The following is a 20,088-nucleotide window of genomic DNA, read 5'->3' as shown; positions in this document are numbered from 1 at the left end:
TTGAATAAATGATATGCCACAATGTTCAGACATTGGCCTCCCTGCCCACGTTTTCAGCATGGGACAAGGCTCTGCACTCGAGTTTAGCGCAGTCTCTGGCTTCTCTAACATGAGGATACAGTTCAATCAGTAGCATCAGGGCCTTCCGTGCCTACGTCTCTTTGCCTCTTAAAGTCTCTTCATTTAGAGGGCCTGATCTGACAGACAAACAATACGTTATTTTCCTTTTCCAGATGATCACAAGTACTTCATTTCTTAGGCGATTCATTATTTACCTTGGATCCCTCTCAGCCGGGCTCAGTTCCTTTCAACACAATGTTCATATTCATATATCTAATTTGTCGTAAAGTATTCTTTCTCGGGTAACTTACGGTTGAACCTGGATCCCGCTCAGTCGGGCTCAGATCTCGGATCCCCCTTGGTCGGGCTCAGATCGCAGATAGCCCTTGGTCGGGGTCTTATTCCTTTTAACACAGTGTTTCATAACTTTACACAAACTTGCTTTAACCAAAAGCTTTTAGCTAATCTCCATCCGCTGGTCTCGGATCAACTTCCTACATGATTTAATCAATTATCAAAGACTTTCAAACGTGCACTGGGTTTGGCTTGCCCCGTTGCAGGACCACTTCGATTTCACAATCCTTTGTCACATTTGCCACCTTTCAGCTGATACCTAACAAAGACTTTTGAATGGGCACCCACGTGGTGCCAGACCACTCTGTCTATGGTATTGTATCTGGGATTCAAAGTTCAATCACTCATCTGCTGGTTTAATTGTGCTCACGCCGCTTGCCACATATTCTTCATACACTGTTTTCTTCACTTTTCACTATACAATGTTGCTGCTTGCAACCTTGAATTCAACACAGGCCAGTCTGGTATCAGTCTCTCTAACTCACCAGCTGTGCTCACTTCACTGGCGCTTCTTTTTTGTAGGAGCCAAGACAGGACCACAGCGACTAACGATTATCCCCTCCTTGACTATCGAAGCGGGAGAGCCCCGGGTACCTCCGACACACAATGCAGGATTCTTGAGCCTCGATTCCTGGTCTTACGTTTCCTTTTCTCGAAGGTTCATGAAAGTAGCAGTCTTCTGTTGAAAAGGTCAAGGGCACTTCCCTCCTTTCAATCCTCTTCGGTCTTGCTGTCTTCCGTCTTGTATTAAACTGCCATATTGGAACTGCTGGTTCCTCGCGTGCTTTGACTTGCTCAGAGTGTACTTTCGTGCTCCACCTTTTATCCGTGTGGGGAAGTGTGATGGAAGTCAGGTGTGTGTGTAATAATCAGTAATTGCCTGACCCTGCCTGATCAGTGTATTGGGACATGTCAGGTATACGGCTCAGGTGTAAGTCCGTTTTCTCTCACAGTGAGCTGTCTGTGAGAAAGTGTTTGTGTTGGTAATTGGGGGGGTTGATTTCCTAAGTATCCTACCTGGTAGGATAGGATAAAAGTGTTACAGGGAAGGGGGTACTGTGTCTCGCAATCCGGTGTCCCACTTCCACTCCCCGAGGACCCCTCACCCTGTGATCCTCCTGCACTTGTCCACCCCGAGGAATTGGATCCAAAAGCAATGGCTTTGTCCTGGCCACCTGGATGACAGATCCCAGAGACTAGCAAGTGAGACCCCTTCAGGTTTCTCAGAGCACTTTCCCATAGAACAGGTTATTTGGCCGTGTTCGTCCTCGGTAGAGGGGCTCCCAGATGTCTTTGTGTATGGTAGTCAGTGAGGTGATGCATACAAGGACCAGAACATCAAAGTTAAGAGAAAATCTGTGCATGGCTCTTTGAAATCTAGAATAATTGAAGCATTCCTTACATTGCTACCAAGAAATATGATTGCAAGGAAGGCAGCATAATCTTGAAATCATGACTTTGTCACCTTGACAGCATAGTAGCAGGAAACATAACGTGAGCATGTCTTACTTAGAGCAGGCGCATGCCAGTCTGTGGGGTAAATCAATCATGAACTGTTTACCCAGAGAGCACCATGTAAAGAGAGGTAGTTTAGATATACCGTGGTGATCCTGAGATCATGATGGATGGTAAAGTTAACACAGGCAAGACCAAGGGTCCACACATTTAGAATAGCAAGCAGGGCAAAGCATGACTAGGTGACCACATGAGCAGAATAGGATAATTGGTTACAAAAGCATGCTGTGGTGATGAACAGAGCATGTTAGTATCAGAGGTATCACATGCATGGCACGTATAGAAATAAATATAATATCATCTAAGTAGCACAGATGTGACCTTTAAAGTGTACAAATGGTTTTAAAAGAGAGTAAAACAACTGCCAACTGGTGACCCTCAGACAACGATAGAAAGAGAGGTAACACAAACATGAAAGAAAGGTAATGTGTTCATCGACTGCTGATCTTGAGACCATGACAGCAAGGAAGGTAACTCAATCTTGACATAAAGCTAGTGTGTGCATGCACTGGTGACCTGGAGGCCATTATAGCAAGAGAAAGAGAGGTAACCCAACCATGACATAAAGATAATATGTTCATGAACTGATGGCCTTAAAGTCATGAACGCTAGGAAAGTAATGTAAGCATATCTTATCCTTAAAATCATATTACTAGGCAAGTTTGGCCTGGTAGCAAGAAAGATAATGCAAGCATATTGTGTTGGCCTAAAGAGCATGCCACCAAGATTGGTAAAGCAAGAATGACAACTGGTCCTTGGGGGCATGATAGCTGCAAAATTCCTTTGATGCAGAGGGCATGCTTGCAAGGACGATGATGCAGGTATGACCCTGAGACCCCCTAGCACAAGAGGGCAAGATCAAAAGCACAAGCAAAACTCAGTGACCCAAAAATGATGACAGTGCATTCAGATTTACCCCCAAGAGGGTGCTTTACTGTCAGATTTATCTGCCGTTCTCTGGCCTGTTCGATGTAAATATAGTAGGTAGGGTGGTAGTTTGTTCTCATGTTTTGTTAATGCTCAAAATCTAACGGACCAATAATTTTATTGCACATTTTTTACTGATTTCTTTTACGCAAAATCCAGGGGCAGATCCCTCTGCACGCTCCTTCTTCCCCGCAACCTCTCCCATTCTGATATTGTCTCACCCAGACCCATCATCTACCTTTTGCAGCAAAACATTGAAAAGCATGATCAGTGAACATTGGTCGGTAAAAAGACTTGTCATATAGCTGCAGGATTGTGATATGCTGTAAAAGCATGCAACCTTTTTCACGGTGTACATGCAAAAGTGTTGTTTACATTAAAGTATAACTGTTTAACCGTGTGCGGCGTACAAAGAGGTGCATGAGGATGGTATTAGCCAATCTGACCTAAACCAATTGACCCATTGACCAATTTGCTTGACTTTTGCATGGGTCATTTTGCATTCGGGCCAATTTGGTCGTATATTTTACAAAATACCAACCCTGGAGAGCGTGGGTTGCGGGGGTGTCCCCCGCTCCTCATGGTTGGTATTTTGCAATGTTGGGGATGTAGCGGTATACCCCGCTTCCTTAAAATTGGAGGCGAGGAAAAAAATAAAAAAACACATTTGTGTTTAAATTGGCCCATGATCAAAGATTTTTCGGTCAGTTTGCCGCGAACAAGAAAAATTCGGGCAAACATACCCAAACCCCTGGAGATAGATTGGGATATGCGCGAAATATGTGCGACATCTGCAGGATAGCACGGGGGCATCATGTCGAGAGGAATTCTCCAGTAGATTGCTCATGGACATATGCGTAGGTGTGTGGAGGAGCAATCTTCACTCGGGTGTCCGAAGGGATAACTCAAGGGTCGCCATCTTCACTGTCCTGAATAAACATTTGTTATGGTTTTGCCCTGTGATCGTCTCCAACTTCGGCAGGCTAAGGGAGCTGCAACAATAATGTCTTCTTTGTGCTCTACAGATGGGAATCGATTCCAGAGACAATTTGACACCTGTATGTCTAGCAAGAAATGTGGCAGCTCATCTTTCGGGCCCTGCACGCAGCATTGGAGCAGCTAGTGTGGGACATAAAGGTAAGTAACAAAGAAAAAGTCAATTAAAGTGTTGGGTCATATAGTGACCAATTGTGTGCACAGAACTGAGGGGGGCTTTCTGATAGACACTATAACCTGTAAGTGACAAGCTCCTAAGAGTAGCAGCTATGAAGTATAACAAGACAGATTTGGACTGCAACAAGACATTTGCCATGTCATGTTTGATGTTTTAAAGTATTCGACCCATGGATACCTTTTTTTGTCCCTGGGGATATTGATAGATACAATGTGTTATGCTGCTTTTCTCTGTGAGTTCCATCTTCTATGTATTATTCTTTTCTACTGTTCAACCCATGGGTTTGTGTTCCAGCTCATAACTTCTTGTTCCAGACCTTGGCTTCTTCTTTTAGTCTGTGGCTTTTGTTTCAGTCTGTTGCTACTTGTTTCAGTCTGCTGCTTCCAAGTTCAGTCTGTTTCTTCCCATTTCAGTCTGTGGCTTCCAGTTTTGGTTGTGGCTTATTGTGTCAGTTCATGGCGTATTGAGTCAGTCCATGACTTATTCTGTCGGTCCGTGGTTTATTGGCAGTCCATGAGTTATTGTTGCAGTCCATGTGATCTTGTTTCAATCCATTTGACCATGTTTCATTCCATTCTTGCTGAAAACCATGGAATATTGCATACGTCGTTTAGTACTTGCATTTGTCCATGAGTTCTTGTTTCATTCCTTTATTCTTTTTGCAATCCATGCATTCTAGTGGTAGTCCAAGTATTCCTATTGTAGCCCATGTGTTCCTCTTGCAGCCCATTTTGTCTTGTTACAGCCTATGTGTTGTGTATCGACTGTCTTGACTGTCTTGACTGTCGTGTAGGCAGAAGAAACCTCTGTCCACAAGTGTCGCACGGAGATAGTCCAAAGCACTCTCTGTACAACCTTTGAGGCCACAGGTGGGAGATGTTCTTCCGGAGATGTGGACTTCTGAGAACCCCTGGGCCACTGTAAAGAAATAACGGTTAAGTACTTAGCCAGAACAACATCCACAAACCAATCAACAAGAAAAAAGAATGGTCTTACCAAGGGTTGACAGTAAAGATTCAGTTGAACCTATGGAGGGGTTTCGGGACCCACCAGTGTCTCGCTCCCAGTAGTGGGTGGAAGCACAGGAGGATATATGGAGGTCCGAGTGCGCCGGGCCCACCTGTAGTTGGAATCCGGTCAAGAAATCCAAGAAATGTAGTGCCAAGGGGTGTAGCAAAAGTCCAAAAAACAGTCCGTGATTCGTAGCAAGAGTTCCAAAATCCAAGGGTCAATAATCAGGGGTATCCAAAACAGTCCATGAACAATCCGAGGTCAGTTTCCACAAGATCCAAACCAAAGGCAGACGTAGCGCCCAACAGTGTCCAAGGTGAACAGCTGTGAAGCACTGAACACTGTGATGCGAGCGTTTAAATAGCGGTGCTACAAGTGTTTTCCGGTCACGTGACCAGCGCCCACATCACGTGATCGAGTTCCAGCAACACGTGAGCGGGACGCGTCGGTCACGCGACGCGGAAGCAGGAAGCGCAGCCGATCTCGCATCTGCCACGGAATATGCCAATGAAACTGGCATCCTCGGAGGCGGGCGGACCGCTGACACAATCGCCCTGGCCCATGGGGGGTCACGGAGAACACACGTGGGTCCCGGATCCGGGCAAGTGGATGGGCAAGAGTCGAGGTAAGGGGGTCAGAGGTTAGGGGACGGACATTAGAGACATCTGGAATCCCGCGGGACGTGACAGAGCCCCCACCCAAAGGCCCACGACCCCGTGGGCAAGAAGGATTGTCCCTATGAAAACGCGCCACCAAGCGCGGAGCACTGACTCGAATTCTGCGAGGTGCACCACCCTCAACCATGATGTCTGTTGTTGCAGGGTCAGGCAACGTAAGTACTGTTCTAGGGTCAGATTGAGCCTCTCAGTCTGGCCATACATCTCGGGGTGGTATGCCGAGGAGAAGTGCATGTCAATGCCCAGTAGTCCGGTTAACGAATGCCAAAAGCGTGGCGTAAACTGAGGAGCCCTGTCGGAGATGATAACCGATGGCAATCCGAAGAGACAAAAAACACCCTCAAAGAACAGCCTAGCCAGCGCAGGAGCAGAGGGGATGCCCTTGCAGGGTATAAAGTGAGCCATCTTGGAGAAAGAATCAATGACCACCCATAAAGTGTCAAACCCTTGGACCCGGGGGAAAATCAGTGATAAAATCCATTCTTACAGTGTGCCAAGGTCTGGGAGGGACGGGCAAAGGAAGCAGGAGGCCTACTGGACGACCTCTACGATGTTTGCATTGTGCGCATACCGCACAGGTGTTAACATAGCACTCCATATCCCTTTTCATGGAGGCCACCAACACCAACGTTTCAACAATGCTAGTGTGCGCATCTGACCGGGGTGTCCATGAATAGGGACATCGTGGGACCATGCAAGGGCCATGTTGCGAGTTTCTGTAGTGGGTAAAAACAGACGGTCAGCAATGAACGGTAAACCGTCCTGAAACGTAAGGTCCCAATCAGACAATTGGTCCGGATGTAGGGAGACCCAATGTCGAATCGCTTCCAGTAAGGGCGGTGATGGGGTGCACAGACAAACCACCTTGCCGCAGTCTAGGAGGGTGTCAGGGTATGTTGGCAATGCAATCCCCCCAGGGGAATGAGAAAAGGCATCGGCTTCCCCGTGGGCAGAACCTGAGTGGTGTTTGATAACAAAGTCAAAAGCCACAAAGAACAAATGACATCTGACCTGTCTGCTGTTAATGCATTTCAACGATGCCAGATCCTGTAGATTTTGATGATCAGAATACACTGTGACCTGGTGTTTGGCACCTAAGAGATGGTGTCGCCAAACACGAAAGGCGTCCATGACTGCCAGTAGCTCCTTTTCGGTCACCTTGTAATGGGATTCAGCATCAGTAAACTTGCAGGAGTGAAAGGCCACAGGGTGAAGCCGACCGGAGGTGGGACAGACTTGTGACAACACTGCACCCAAGGCAAAAGAGGAGGCATCGGCCTCCACAATGAACGGTAGTTCTGGGTCCGGGTGTTGTAGAACAGGGGCGTTAGTGAACGCCGTCTTTAGTGACTCAAAGGCTTGTTGGTGTGTTTCGGTCCAGAGAAAGGGAACGCGAGGACTTGTAAGAGAAGTGAGGAGAGCCACTAGCAACGAGAAGCCAGAGATAAAGCGCCGATAAAAATTAGCAAAGCCAAGGAATGACTGAAGCGCTTTTAGGGTTTTCGGAGCCGGCCAGTCTAATACTGCTCGTACTTTGGAGAAATTCATGGCCAGGCCCCCAGGTGAGATATGGAAACCGAGAAACTCCACGGTGACAGCATGGAATTGGCATTTCTCTGGTTTCGCGAACAATGAGTGTTTTTGCAAGCGTGAGAGTACCTCTCGTACATGGGGTACGTGTTCTTTCAGGGTTCGAGAGAAAATCAGAATGTCATCCAGGTAGACTGCAACAAATACATCTAGGATGTAAGTGAAGATGTCATTCATGAACCTCTGGAATGTAGCCGGGGCATTGCAGAGACCAAACGGCATGACCGTGTATTCGTATAGCCCATAACGAGTGCAAAACGCTGTTTTCTGTTCGTCCCCGGGACGTACACGGACCAGATTGTAGGCCCCGCGAAGGTCTAATTTTGTGAAAACAGAGGCGTGAGTGAGGCGATCAAGTAATGGTGTGATCAGAGGAATGGAATAGCGTTTTTTTTCTGTGATGGCATTGAGTCGGCCGTAATCCAGGCATGGGCGTAGGTCGCCTTCTTTTTTGGGAACGAAGAAGATGGGACTGGCCGCAGGAGATGTGGAAGGACGAATATGGCCTAAGCGAAGGGATTTTTGAATGTATTCTTTTAGGGCTATGTCCTCAGTGGAAGACAGGGAATAAATCCGGCCCATAGGAACCGAACTGCCTGGTATCAGGTCTATCGGGCAGTCGTAGGGATGGTGCGGGGGAAGCACCTCGGAGGAGCCGCGATCAAACACCCCTGCATAGTCTTGGTATTGGGCGGGAATGAGTGCAGAGATCAGTCCCACTGTATGATGTTCTGCAGCATCCCCTATAGTTAGATGTGCTATAGCCCCCAGAGCCTGAGCAGGTGTGGTATCATTTGTGGTTGCAGGAAGGCAAAAGTGTTGGCATAGATCTGATTCAAAGTGGACCGAGCCCATTTTCCAGTTTATCAGAGGGTTATGCTCCTGGAGCCATGGGATCCCCAATATGAGGCCGAATTGGGGCATCGAAATGCGGTCGAAGCTCAAGGTTTCTTTGTGTGTAGCGTGAATTGTTAGGAGCATAGGAGCCGTCTGTTGTTTAATGGGCCCGGATATTAATGATGTACCATCAACCGCCTGGACTGGTTCTGGCCTAGTCTTAGTCACAAGGGGCAAATTGATAGTATGAGCAAGTGGGATGTCAATGTAGTTGCCCGTGGCCCCGGAGTCTATGATGATCGTGACTGAGTGCGAAACATTGGGTGTGGGTTGCAGAGTGGCTTGCACTTGGACAGGCCTAATACGGCCAAAAGCAGGTATCAGATTCGGGGTGTAGGAGGATTCGCCCGACCCAGTCCCCGGTTATAGGGTCGAGCATTCCGAAAAACCCGGGGTTTTGTGCTTTGGCCGACGGGGACATTCTTTGACATAGTGGCCAGTCAGGCCACAGTAGTAGCATGCATTGTCCACCCTTCTGCGCTCTCTCTCTGTGGGTGTAAGTGGACTACGTATTCCCCCAATCTGCATGGGTTCCTGACTGGAATTGGAGGCAGTAGCGGCGGTGGACGATGATGGAACGGGAGCAAAACCGGCCTCGGCTCTGCGTTCTGAATGCCTAGCGGCCACCTGCAGGGATAGATCCACCAGATCATGGTAAGTAGTTGGTAATGCGGGGACTACTGCAAGAGCATCCTTCATGGCGTTACACAGACCCCTATAAAACATGACAGCCTTTTTACTTTCGGGCCAAGATGTTTCTGCTGCAAGCTGATTGAATCTAGTGATATACTCAATCAAGGGCCCTCTCCCTTGTCCAAGGTTCCAAGTCCCAGGACTGCACTTTGTGGCGGCTATCAAATAATCGTGACATTTCCATGATCAACAGATTGAAATCATAAAGGGCTGGATCATCATTTTCCAGGATGGGGTTAGCCCAAGTGGCAGCTGTGCCTTGCACATGTGATAGGGTAAAGGCAGCTTTTGCGGTTGAGTCTGGAAAGGCCTGGGGTCTACACACAAAATGGAGCTTGCATTGATTAATGAAGGTTCTGAACTTGTTGGGGTCCCCCTGATACCTCTCTGGAGCGGCCAAGGGAAAAGGAGTAGGGAGTACTTTGGGCATTTGGTTCTGTGGGACTGGAGCTAAAGGCGGGGCAACTTGTGGGGTAGATGGTGCATCCCTGGGTTCATTATCAGGTGGCAGAGGATGTCCCGTGCTCTGGAGGTAGTCCAACCGTTGGTGAATGGCAGTGTTCGCTGCGGCCATGTCCGCACGTAACACGGTTATGGCTTGAACCATAGTAGCCAAGGGTTCCTCCGCAGCACCCTCCATTGCCTACACGACAGGATGGCTTCACAGTCTGTTGTGTATCGACTGTATTGACTGTCTTGACTGTCGTGTAGGCAGAATAAACCTCTGTCCACAAGTGTCGCACAGAGATAGTCCAAACCACTCTGTATACAACCTTTGAGGCCACAAGTGGGAGATGTTCTTCCGGAGATGCAGACTTCTGGGAACCCCTGGGCCACTGTAAAGAAACACCGGTTAAGTAGTTAGCCAGAACAACATCCACAAACCAATCAACAAGAAAACGGAATAGTTTTACCAAGGGTTGACAGTAGAGATTCAGTTGAACCTATCGAGGGGTTCTGGGACCCACCAGTGTCTCGCTCCCAGTAGTGGGTGGAAGCTCAGGAGGATATATGGAGGTCCGAGTGCGCCGGTGTTAGGGAGAATTCTCTCTTTAGGCTGAATTTCCTAACCTAGTGAGTCCCCCAGCAGCTTTGCTGGATTTCTGGAGTTTGTTTTTTCCTCCTGCCAAGAGTAAGACTCTTTTTCTCCCACTCTTGGACATGATTTATGGTGTTCCTTTGACTGGTAATGTGTTTTATGGGCTATGGGGTCCTTTACTCCATAGGGTCTCATGTATTTTTAATATGTGTGTTACACAGCACCCTCTGTGCAGTAACACAGGGGTGTTATAGTGACACCCCACCATAGACTCCATACCCTGGGACTGACTACTGTCTCCCAGGGCATGTAAAGTCACCATTGGCTTTACTAGTCCCAAATTATTAACAGAAACCAGTACAAACCATCATATTGTGGACGTACTGGTCGGGGCAATTCGATTGCCCCGGGGTCTGTTAGTCGAGGGGGCACGTCTCCGTCCCCCCTGATCGAGTTTTGGCTGGTGGCAGTGGAAACTACTTGTTATATTCGACCGCAAATATTTTCCTATGGGATTTTCCCATTGTTCGAGGCTACCAACTTTAATTATTTAATTCTCATAGCCTCAAACATACCGCCGGTTTATTTAATTAATATTAATTCGCCGGTTGGTATTTTTTGCCAGGACTCGATTCTAAAATGGCGTTTGTGTTCTCTTCTGTGACTCCAACCCAAGTCGAGCCCTTTGTTCTGCTTTTGGCGTGCTTCTCCACAGAAGCCTCCAAAAGTGGTGCCACTCTGTCTGGGTACCACAGGTGGTGTGGGAGGGGGTTTAGGCACCCTGGACTGAGTTACCTTGGTAACTCAAGTCGCACTCTTGTGTGATTGGCCCAAGTGGTGAGCCGGTCGGCTCACCACTTAGCATGTTTGATTGACAGCTAGGCTGAGTGAATGGGGTTATGCTGCATAAAAGCAGGGCTTTGGGGACTGGAACTTCAGAAGTCGCCACAGGACCTGAGAATCCGATGAGGGAGAAGCTGAGCCGACCTACCATGACGACACCACCGGTGGAGCCCTGCGGAACAGACTCGCCACTTCCCGACGACAGAGAAGATCTCCCGGCTGGAGAGGCTTCTTCCCCTGACTGGTGGGCACAACCACCAGTTTACCTTCTTTCTTCGCACCCCAGACCGGGGTCTCACAATTGAACCGCGAATCAACGGACCGCTCCTTGTACCTGAGAAACTCCGCGGGTGGTTTCTTCCCTGGCAGTGCAGCGGACTCCTGTCTTCCTCCACGACGAGATCCTCTCTTCCCCCGGACGAAGCACCGACTTGCATCCGCTGCCAGGAACAACTGCCCCCGCTGGAGTGTTCTCACCACTTTAAGGTACTGTGTCCGCCAAGCCTCCCTTTCTAAAGATTGCTACAAGGTAATAATAACCCCTTAACCTTCTGGACTGGGCTGGCCGCCTTGACCCTCTAACTGGTCCCTTTCTTTGGTCCAACTCCTTTTTGAACCATTACAAGACTTTTATGCACTGCAACTGTGTGACCTTGGACACATTTCGTTTGATCCTCTTAAAGTGGATTTGGCCTATTGAACTCTAACTTCACGGTTTTACTTTGCCTTCCTCTTGTGTTATGTTCTTGTAAAAGCGTTGGGATCTGTTACAATCTATTCTCTGCTTTTCTCTCCCTTTTTAAAACGAATTATTAGAGTGCCATCTACGTTAAGCGCTCACCACTGTCTGAAAATAAGTGGGGCTTTACTTAAGACTTGTCTAATATTCTTTTAAGGGAGTGTATATCTTTTAGGGACTGTGTTTTTGAAATGCTTACTATTAGTGCCTGTGTGTTTTTCTAGATGTGGTTTTAAATAAATAATTATATCTCTTTTACACCAAGTCCTGGTCAGTGTTTACTTGTTCTATTGTGTTCTCTTGACCTATTGCGAATACTCTGTATACTGCCTAACTCTTCTTGAGGGAAGTCTGACTGCTCAGCCACAGCTACCAAGTGAATCTGTGTGGTACAGACTGCTACCAAGTGGGTGTATTGCCAAACACCTGTATTCTTAAATCTTTGCAGTGGTCCCAGAGGGAACTGCACAGGTTTCTGCCTAACAGCCGGGCCCACCTGTAGTTGGAATCCGGACAAGAAATCCAAGAAACGTAGTGCCAAAGGGTGTAGCAAAATGGAAGTCCAAAAAACAGTCCGTGATTCGTAGCAAGAGTTCCAAAATCTAAGGGTCAATAATCAGGGGTATCCAAAACAGTCCATGAACAATCCAAGGTCATTTTCTCCAAGATCCAAACCAAAAGCAGACATAGCGCCCAACAGTCTCCAAGGTAAACAGCTGTGAAGCACTGAACACTGTGATGCGAGTATTTTAAATAGTGGCGCTACGAGTGTTTTCCAGTCACGTGACCAGCGCCCGCATCACGTGATCGAGTTCCAGCAACACGTGAGCGGGACGCGTCGGTCACACGACGCGGAAGCAGGAAGTGCGGCCGATCTCGCAGCCGCCACGGAATATGCCAATGAAACTGGCATCCTCGGAGGCGGGCGGACCTCTGACACAATCGCCCTGGCCCATGGGGGGTCGCGGAGAACACACGTGGGTCCCGGATCCGGGCAAGTGGTTGGGCAAGAGTAGGGGTAAGGGGATCGGAGGTTTGGGGAGGGACATTAGAGACATCGGAATCCCGCGGGGCGTGACACTATGTGCCATTGCTGCAGACCCTGTGCTTCCGTGGTAGCCAATGTGCTCTTGTGGCAACCCATGGGTTCTCATTGCAGACCATGTTTTCCTGTTGTGGCCCATTTGTTCCTGTTGCAGTCCATATGTTCTTGTTGAAGTCATTGTGTTTGTGTGCTCATGTTGTACATCATGTGCTATTGTAGAATGCTGAATTTGTTTTGCTTCGGTCATTGAGTTCTTGTTTTGCTTGGTGTGTTCTGTGATGAATCATGGGATTCAGTCACTTCTCCCCTGGGGGTGCCTGTCCCTGTGAGGCTAGGGAGTTAAGCCTGCTCCAAAATACCCTCCCTAGGGGTAGGGCAATTGGGACCTCATCAGGAGAGACTTCCCCCTTGGGGACAAGGACCCCCATTCTGATGAGGAGCACTCTTACCAACCCACTTGTAACCCATCCATTGCAACACCTTCCAAAAACGAACATGAAGAACACACTCATATGTGTTAGAATTATAGAATCCTTGAGTCAGCCTATGGGCTATTGTAACCTAAGAATATGATGGGAACATCACAGAGTACAATCATTCAATCTAATCATGCAAGTAATACAGAGTACTCCCCCAAAAAGAGAAGAAGGACCCTGATGCTCCACTGGGCAAGTCCCAGATTCACATTATAAATCATATAGAAGGAGGAGCCCAGAAACTGAGAGAAGACCAGGAGCTTCAAACCAGCAGTACGAGGAACAATGAAGCTGAGAACCCCCTGTTCCCAAGCTGGCAGGGAAGCTGTTGTGTACAGCCTACACAGGTGAAACCCGAACCGGAGGAAGCAGTAGCCCGGTAGCCAGAGACAAGCAACCGAGTCCAAGGTGGTGGCGTGACAGATAGACGGTGGACTGCGAAGTCCAACAACTATGCCAATACCACTTACCCTACTGCAGTATGAAGTGGGTACCATGGAGAAGCAAAGTAAAAGGAGAAGCGAGAAGCCAACCTGACATAAAGAGAAGTGAAGGCAGGACCGGTGACAGCCCTGGTAGTTAAAGGTAACTGGGAAATTGGGAGAACTTTGAGGGATATCAAGTATAATGAAGAAACGCATCTTACTCTTCCCATTGTGGACTTAATGTTCAAATTGCCAGAGAAGAGTGGAGAACTATATGAGAGCACTCATACTTGTCTCAGTAAAGACAGATCAGAGAAAGTTTAGAATCATTATTTGAACAATCATACTGGTCTCAGTAAAGATGGAATAACGGAGAAACTTGAGAATCATTATTGGAACACTCTTTTCGTGCCAGTAAGACGAAAGAGATGGAGAGAAGTGAGAAGCATTACTGGAACACGAATATTTGTCCCAGTAGGACTAAATGTGTGGAAAAAGCTCAACACATTACTGCAGCATTCAAACTTGTCCCAATAGGGACAAAGAAGTACAGAAAATTAAGAACCATTACTGGAACATTCATATTCATCCCAGTAAGACCAATAATCATTACTGGGACACTCAGACTCGTCCCAGTGAGAATAAAGAGGCACACAACAACAGGAATCATTACAGAAACACCCAGACCCATCCCAGTAAGAGTAAAGTGTCAGAGAACAACGAGAATCATTAATGCAACGCTCATTCTCATCCAAGTTAGACCCAAGTGGTGGAGGAGAATGTGAATCTTTTTTGGAATAATAATAACGAGGATCCCTGTAAAACCAAAGAGTTGGAAAGAAGTGAGAATTATAACTGGAACCCTCATTCTTGTCCCACTAACTACCAAGTGGTGGAGGAGAGTGATAATCATTGTGGGAACAGTCCTACTTGGCCACGTCAAGTAAAAGAGTGTACATTGTATAGAGAAAGAGTCTCAAGTGTAATGAAGGAGAAAAGAGAGAAGAAAAATCTCAAGAGGGGGAAACTAAGGGTAAAGGACACTGTTGAGAAACTGAGTAACCCAATACGTGAATTATATAACTTGATCAAAGTAGTTACCAAGAACTATCTGCAAATCCATTACTAAAGTGAACTTGCTGAAAAGGGAGTCATTCTCCTGTGCCTTAGTTGTTTTGATAGTGGCAGGGACTGTTTAGATTAGTTTAGGACAGAGGACGGGCCTTCCTTTTGTACTCACTGATGACTGACCCTAGTTAGATTGTGTTAGGTAGAGGAATCCCATAGTTTAAGGAAAGTGAGGAGTTTTGCATTTTTCTTTAATAAACAAATCTTTCACAATCAGGGCTAAAGTCGAGGGCACACGTGGGCAGACAAAGTCCCCCCACTTTTTTCAGAGGGCACCTTGATATGCTAATTTCTGGGGACACCTCATTCAATTGGTATGTTAATGAGCTCCCCCACTTATTTTTTGGGACTTGACCCTGTCCACAATGGAATACACAAGTCTGTGTCCTTCTTCTGACTGGCCACAGTGCCTGTTTCAGTCCATGAGCCCTTGTTGAAATCCATCAAATATTGTATGCATGCATTAGTGCCCGGCAAGGGTCAACCAGAATGTAAGAAGCATTTTGATTGGCCCTGGCCGGGGAATTACTAGGCTGGGAATCCCTTCCATGCACGTATGTGCCTTTGTTTGATCCCGGCTGGGGGCGTGGCGGCCCCATAGCCAATGAGGAGGCTCAAAACGGGGCAATCCCCGCTCCGAGCCTCCCCATGGCTGGAGGCTGCCTTCGTCCCCCACTGTGGACTTGGGTATGTTTTTTTTCCTCCACCCCACTCCCCTGCAAACTATCCCCTCCCCGCCCTCCCAACACCACTTACCTTCTTTTTTCTTCTTTTCTCGGGAGAGAACACTTCTGTTCCCAGTACGTCCGCTCCCGATGGCCGCCATGGAAAGGGAAAACAGACTACACTTTCCCTTTCCCGGCGACCATTTCATTTCACTTTTTTTTTTCTCTGTTCCGAAACACGGCAGCGTTTCAGTACAGAAAAAAATGCAATTAGTACCCCGGTCTAATGGGCTGGGGTACTAATGGCAATACGCCCCTCGACGGCGGGCCAATACCGCCCCCGGTAATGCCCCCGGGGTCCTTGTTAACAAGGGCCCCGAGGGCATTACCCAAGGCGGTATTGGCCCGCCGTTGAGGGGCTTATTGCCACATTACTACCTGCATTTGGCCATGCGTTTTTGTTTCATTCCTTTATTCTTATTTCAGCTCATGTGTTCTTTTTGTAGTGCATGTCGTAGCCCATGTGTTCTTGCCTCGGCCCATGTGTTCTTGCTTCATCACTTGTGCTTTTGTTTCAGCACATGTGCTCTTGTTTCAGCCCATGCATTTTTCTTACAGCCCATGTGTTTTTGTTGCAGCCCATGCGTTACTGTCGTAGAACATGCATTCCTGTTGTAGTTTGTGTTCTTGTTGCTACCCATGTGTTTTGTGGCTACCCATGTGTTCTTGTTGCTGTCTATTTGTTCCTGTTACTGCTAATGTGTTCTTGTTTGTGCCCCAGGGTTCCTGTTGTAGTCCTTGTGTTCTTGTTGCAGCCCAGATGTTTTGTTGCAGACCGTGTTCTTGTTGTGTTTCTGTTGCAGCCCATGTGTTTTTGTTGCAGCCCATGTGCTCTTGTTTGAGCCCATATGTATTTGTTGCGGCCCCTTTGTTCTTGTTTCTGTGCATGGGTTCTTGTTGCTGCTAATGGTTTCTTGTTGCTGCCCATGTGTTGTTGTGTTTATGTTGTTGCCCATGTGTTTTGTTGGATTGGGGTTGTTTGTTCCTATTTTATTTTTTTGTTCACAGCAAACTGACTGCAATTTTTCTGCTCGCGTCCACGTTATTAAATGTACTTTGGGACCTCCGCCTCCAATGTCAAGGAAACCGGGGGACACCCCCGCACCACGCAACCCAAAAATACAGGGCATGGGGAGCGGGGACACCCCCGCAACTCCTGCTCTCCATGTTCGGTATTTTCAAAAGTATGATGGCAAAGTGCACACATGGTCAAATCAAACATGTGAAATAAGATCAGATGGTTGATTTGATCAAAAATGTTCGAACAAATGGGCTAATACCTCTTTTCTGAAACCTATTTTTTCCTGTTTCAGCCCATGTGCTCTTCTTTCAGCCCATATGCTCTTGTTTGAGCCCATATGTATTTGTTGCGGCCCATGTGTTCTTGTTTCTGTGCATGGGTTCTTGTTGCTGCTAATGGTTTCTCGTTGCTGCCCATGTGTTGTCGTGTTTATGTGGTTGCCCATGTGTTTTTGTATCAGCCCATGCGTTCATGTTTTAGCCTATGTGCATTTGTTTCACCCCATGGGTTTTGTTGCAGCCCTGGGGTTCTTGTTGCAGCCTATGTGTTTTGTAGCAGGCCAGCAGTTCCTGTTTCAGTCCATGCGTTCCTGTTTCAGCCCATGGATTCTTGTTGCTACCCATGTGTTTTGTTGAAGCCCATTTGTTCATGTTGCTGCTAATATGTTCGTGTTGCTGTTCATGTGTGTGTTCTTATTGCAGCCCATGTGGTGCTGTGTTTCTGTTGCAGACCTGTGTTGCTGTGTTCTTGTTGTAGACTGTGTGTTCTTGTTGTTCATGTGTTTCTGTTTCAGCCCATGTGTGTTTGTTGCAGCCCATGGTTCTTGTTGCAGCCCATGCGTTCCTGTTTCAGTCCATGGGTTCTTGTTGCAGCCTATGTGTTTTGGTGCAGCCCATATGTTAAGTTACGGCCCATGGGTTCATGTTACTGCTAATGTGTTCTTGTTGCTGTTCATGTGTTTTTGTTGCAGCTCATGCGGTTCTCTGTTCCGGTTGCAGACCCTGTGTTTCTGTATTCTTGTTGTAGAGTGTGTGTTCTTGTTACAATCGTGGACTTCTGTATTCAGCTACCTTATCATTCTTGTTGAAGTTTGTGACATCTTGATCGACATGTGCTCTAGTTTTAGTACATGTTTTCTTTTTTTAGTCCATGAGCTCTTGCATTCGTAGAGAGGCTTCTTGGAAGAGTCTACATAAGGTGTATAGCATTTTATATGGATAGTCTTTCCTAAGTGTATCCTCTGAGTGTGAAACGTACACACCGACTCGGAACGGAATGGATTTACATGTATCAAAAGATGGGTTTACACATTTTGCACTGTCTCTGGGTGCCCTGTTGTGTTTGCTCATAATGACTTTGTTGAGTGTCTCAAGTCTGCCTTCATGTAGTCTTGTTTAACCTTAATATAGGCAGCAGGCGTCTCCTTTTAATACCCCACTGAATGTTTCGTCCTAGATGTTTTGTTTTTGTGCATTGGATAGTTCCTTCCAATTTCTAGTTTAGACACGTGATATCTCATTTTCTCACTATTGAAATATCTTGAGTGTCTTTCTCAATTAGTCAAGAAAATGTCAAATTTTAGTCGCTGCACGTTTTATCTAGTGTCCAGACTCCTCCTTTACTCCTTGGGTGTCATGTTTAGCCGCCAGTGTCTTCTTTGGTACCTGCATATCTCTTTTAGTCCCCAAGTATCTTATGTGGCTATGGGTCATTGTTTGCTCAACGGTAGCTTAGTAATCTCACAAAGTGCTATATAGTATGAGGTCAATGTACAGTCACTTAATTGTCTTATTTGTATCCCAGGTCTCTTATTCATACCTTGGGATTACATTATTCAGGCCACGTGCACCTTTGATAGATGTCATCTTAATATTCTAAGCACTGGGTGGGACTTTCTGTGTCCAAGCAACTCTTCTGCATTTACGTCATGTTATCTTGTAGGTTTTTGACTCCTGTCCGAGCTGCTTCCATAATGAACTGTGCAATCTCCTACTGCTGGTCATACGTTACCCAACACTTGGGAGCAATTCAGAAGACAATATGCAAACATGTTGTATTTAAAGCTTACAGGATGCCAGAAGAATGTGCTTTGTTACATTGTTTAATTTTTTGTGTGCAAGATTATGTTGTTTAGACTTATTTCCCCCTTGATTCATCCACCAGTCTCACTTTTCCCTCTCTCCAGCGTCACTCCCATTCTAGCTGCTGCCTCCTTCCTCTTTCTTATTTATTGCTTATTCCTCACCTCCCTTGTTCCCATCTCGTCCTTTGACCTTTAAATCTGCTCCATTCAAACTTCCCAACTTATCCCCATCCCACTCCCACCATGTGCTTGCTTTTTCCATGGTTAATCTCTGACACCTCTCTTCACGCTGCTCATCCAGCACTGTGGCACACATTTTGTTCATTCAGGGACCTGACTCCCAGTCTTGTTCATCTTTGCTCTCCTTCTCTTCCAGGCTTGCGAGTCTTCCATTCCAGCCCTGCTGCCAGCACTTTAAACTTTGTTGGTGGGCCGGCCATGCTGTTGGGTCTCATTGCTATGGCGCGTGATGATCATGCCCTCTATGCGGCAGTGAAGGTCCTACTCTCTGTCCTGGGCAGCAGCGTCATGAGTAGACAGCTGATGAATCACATGGCTGGATATCAGGTACTCAGCAGTGTGCTTGACTGTGTTTGTTTTTCCTTCCTACTGGATGTGATCCTGATGGTGTCTCACCCGCTAGTCCAGCGATCTGTCATCCAGGTGGTCAGAACACGGCCATCGCTTTTGGATTCAGTTCCTGGGGGTTGTAAGGAACTCATGGTGGCAACAGTAAAAACAGACACAAGTGATCACAGTTCAAGGGTGTTTATTAAACTGCATAATGGGTGAGAACAATGCCTAATCTAAATCTAAAAGATAGGAGCAAGCTACAACCATCAAAAAATAAGGCAGTCCTAGTGGTGTCTTGTCAAATAAAAAGGGCCTATACTAAAGAAAACCTATTGCCAATCCTTACAACTAAGTTACAAAGTTGTGTGGGATTATGTTCACAAGAAAAGAAAGAAGTGTTGACCAAATGATAAATCAGGATGGTAGGGCTAGGGTCTCCCTTTCCCACATTTATTTGCACGGGACAAGGCAGAACCTTTGAGCACAGCACACTCCTGGGCCTCGACAGCACCAGTTACAGTTCCTCTCAATGATGCCAGGAGCTTCTGGGGCCAAGTCTATTCCCTTAGAAGGCCTGATGGACCATAAACAATAAAAAATAAACAAACAAAAGTTCCTTTCAAATCTTTCATGTTGGGCAATTGCTCTTCGCCCCTTTGTATCCCCTCAGCTGGGCTCTGATCCTTCTTACAATGTTAGCCTCCCTCAATCGGGTTCACTACAGCCTTTCTCTCAAAACGTATCATTCAATTCCTTTTATAAAACTATGCATTGTGGACATCCCTCAGCTGGGTTCACACTTGTCACAATGTTCATGGGTATTTCCCTCTTTACCCTCAATTCGCAGGCACAACCCTCTGTCGGGTTCACATTTGCCAGTTTCAGAGTTCAATCAGTTTTCTCAAATGTGTCAAAGACTTTCGAGTGCACAAGGGTTTTTGCTCGACCCTCGTAGGACCACTTTGACACTTCACGCTGGCCTCTCCTAAGGTCTCTTAGTTCTTGTAGTTTCAATAAACAACACAACCCACAAAGGCTTCAGTCAGAGTCCTTCGAATGAGTGCCCTGCGACACCTGACCACTCTGCTTCTGA

General features: G+C 46.8%; 1 protein-coding gene across 4 annotated transcripts in view; it reads left to right on the top strand.

The window, feature by feature from the left end:
- WDFY4 (WDFY family member 4) overlaps positions 1 to 20,088 on the top strand; it is a 1,820,746-nt gene that overhangs the window by 709,363 nt on the left and 1,091,295 nt on the right. For all 4 annotated transcript variants that reach the window (XM_069611160.1, XM_069611162.1, XM_069611161.1 and 1 more), the window contains 2 exons: positions 3,882 to 3,993; positions 18,799 to 18,989. In XM_069611160.1, coding sequence (XP_069467261.1) covers positions 3,882 to 3,993; positions 18,799 to 18,989 — 303 coding nt within the window. The remainder of the gene's footprint in view (positions 1 to 3,881; positions 3,994 to 18,798; positions 18,990 to 20,088) is intronic.

The sequence above is a fragment of the Ambystoma mexicanum genome, chromosome 8, assembly GCF_040938575.1.
Source record: "Ambystoma mexicanum isolate Mex_15411 chromosome 8, UKY_AmexF1_1, whole genome shotgun sequence".
NCBI classification, from domain to species: domain Eukaryota; kingdom Metazoa; phylum Chordata; class Amphibia; order Caudata; family Ambystomatidae; genus Ambystoma; species Ambystoma mexicanum.
This window is presented reverse-complemented; position numbering and strand designations above follow the sequence as displayed.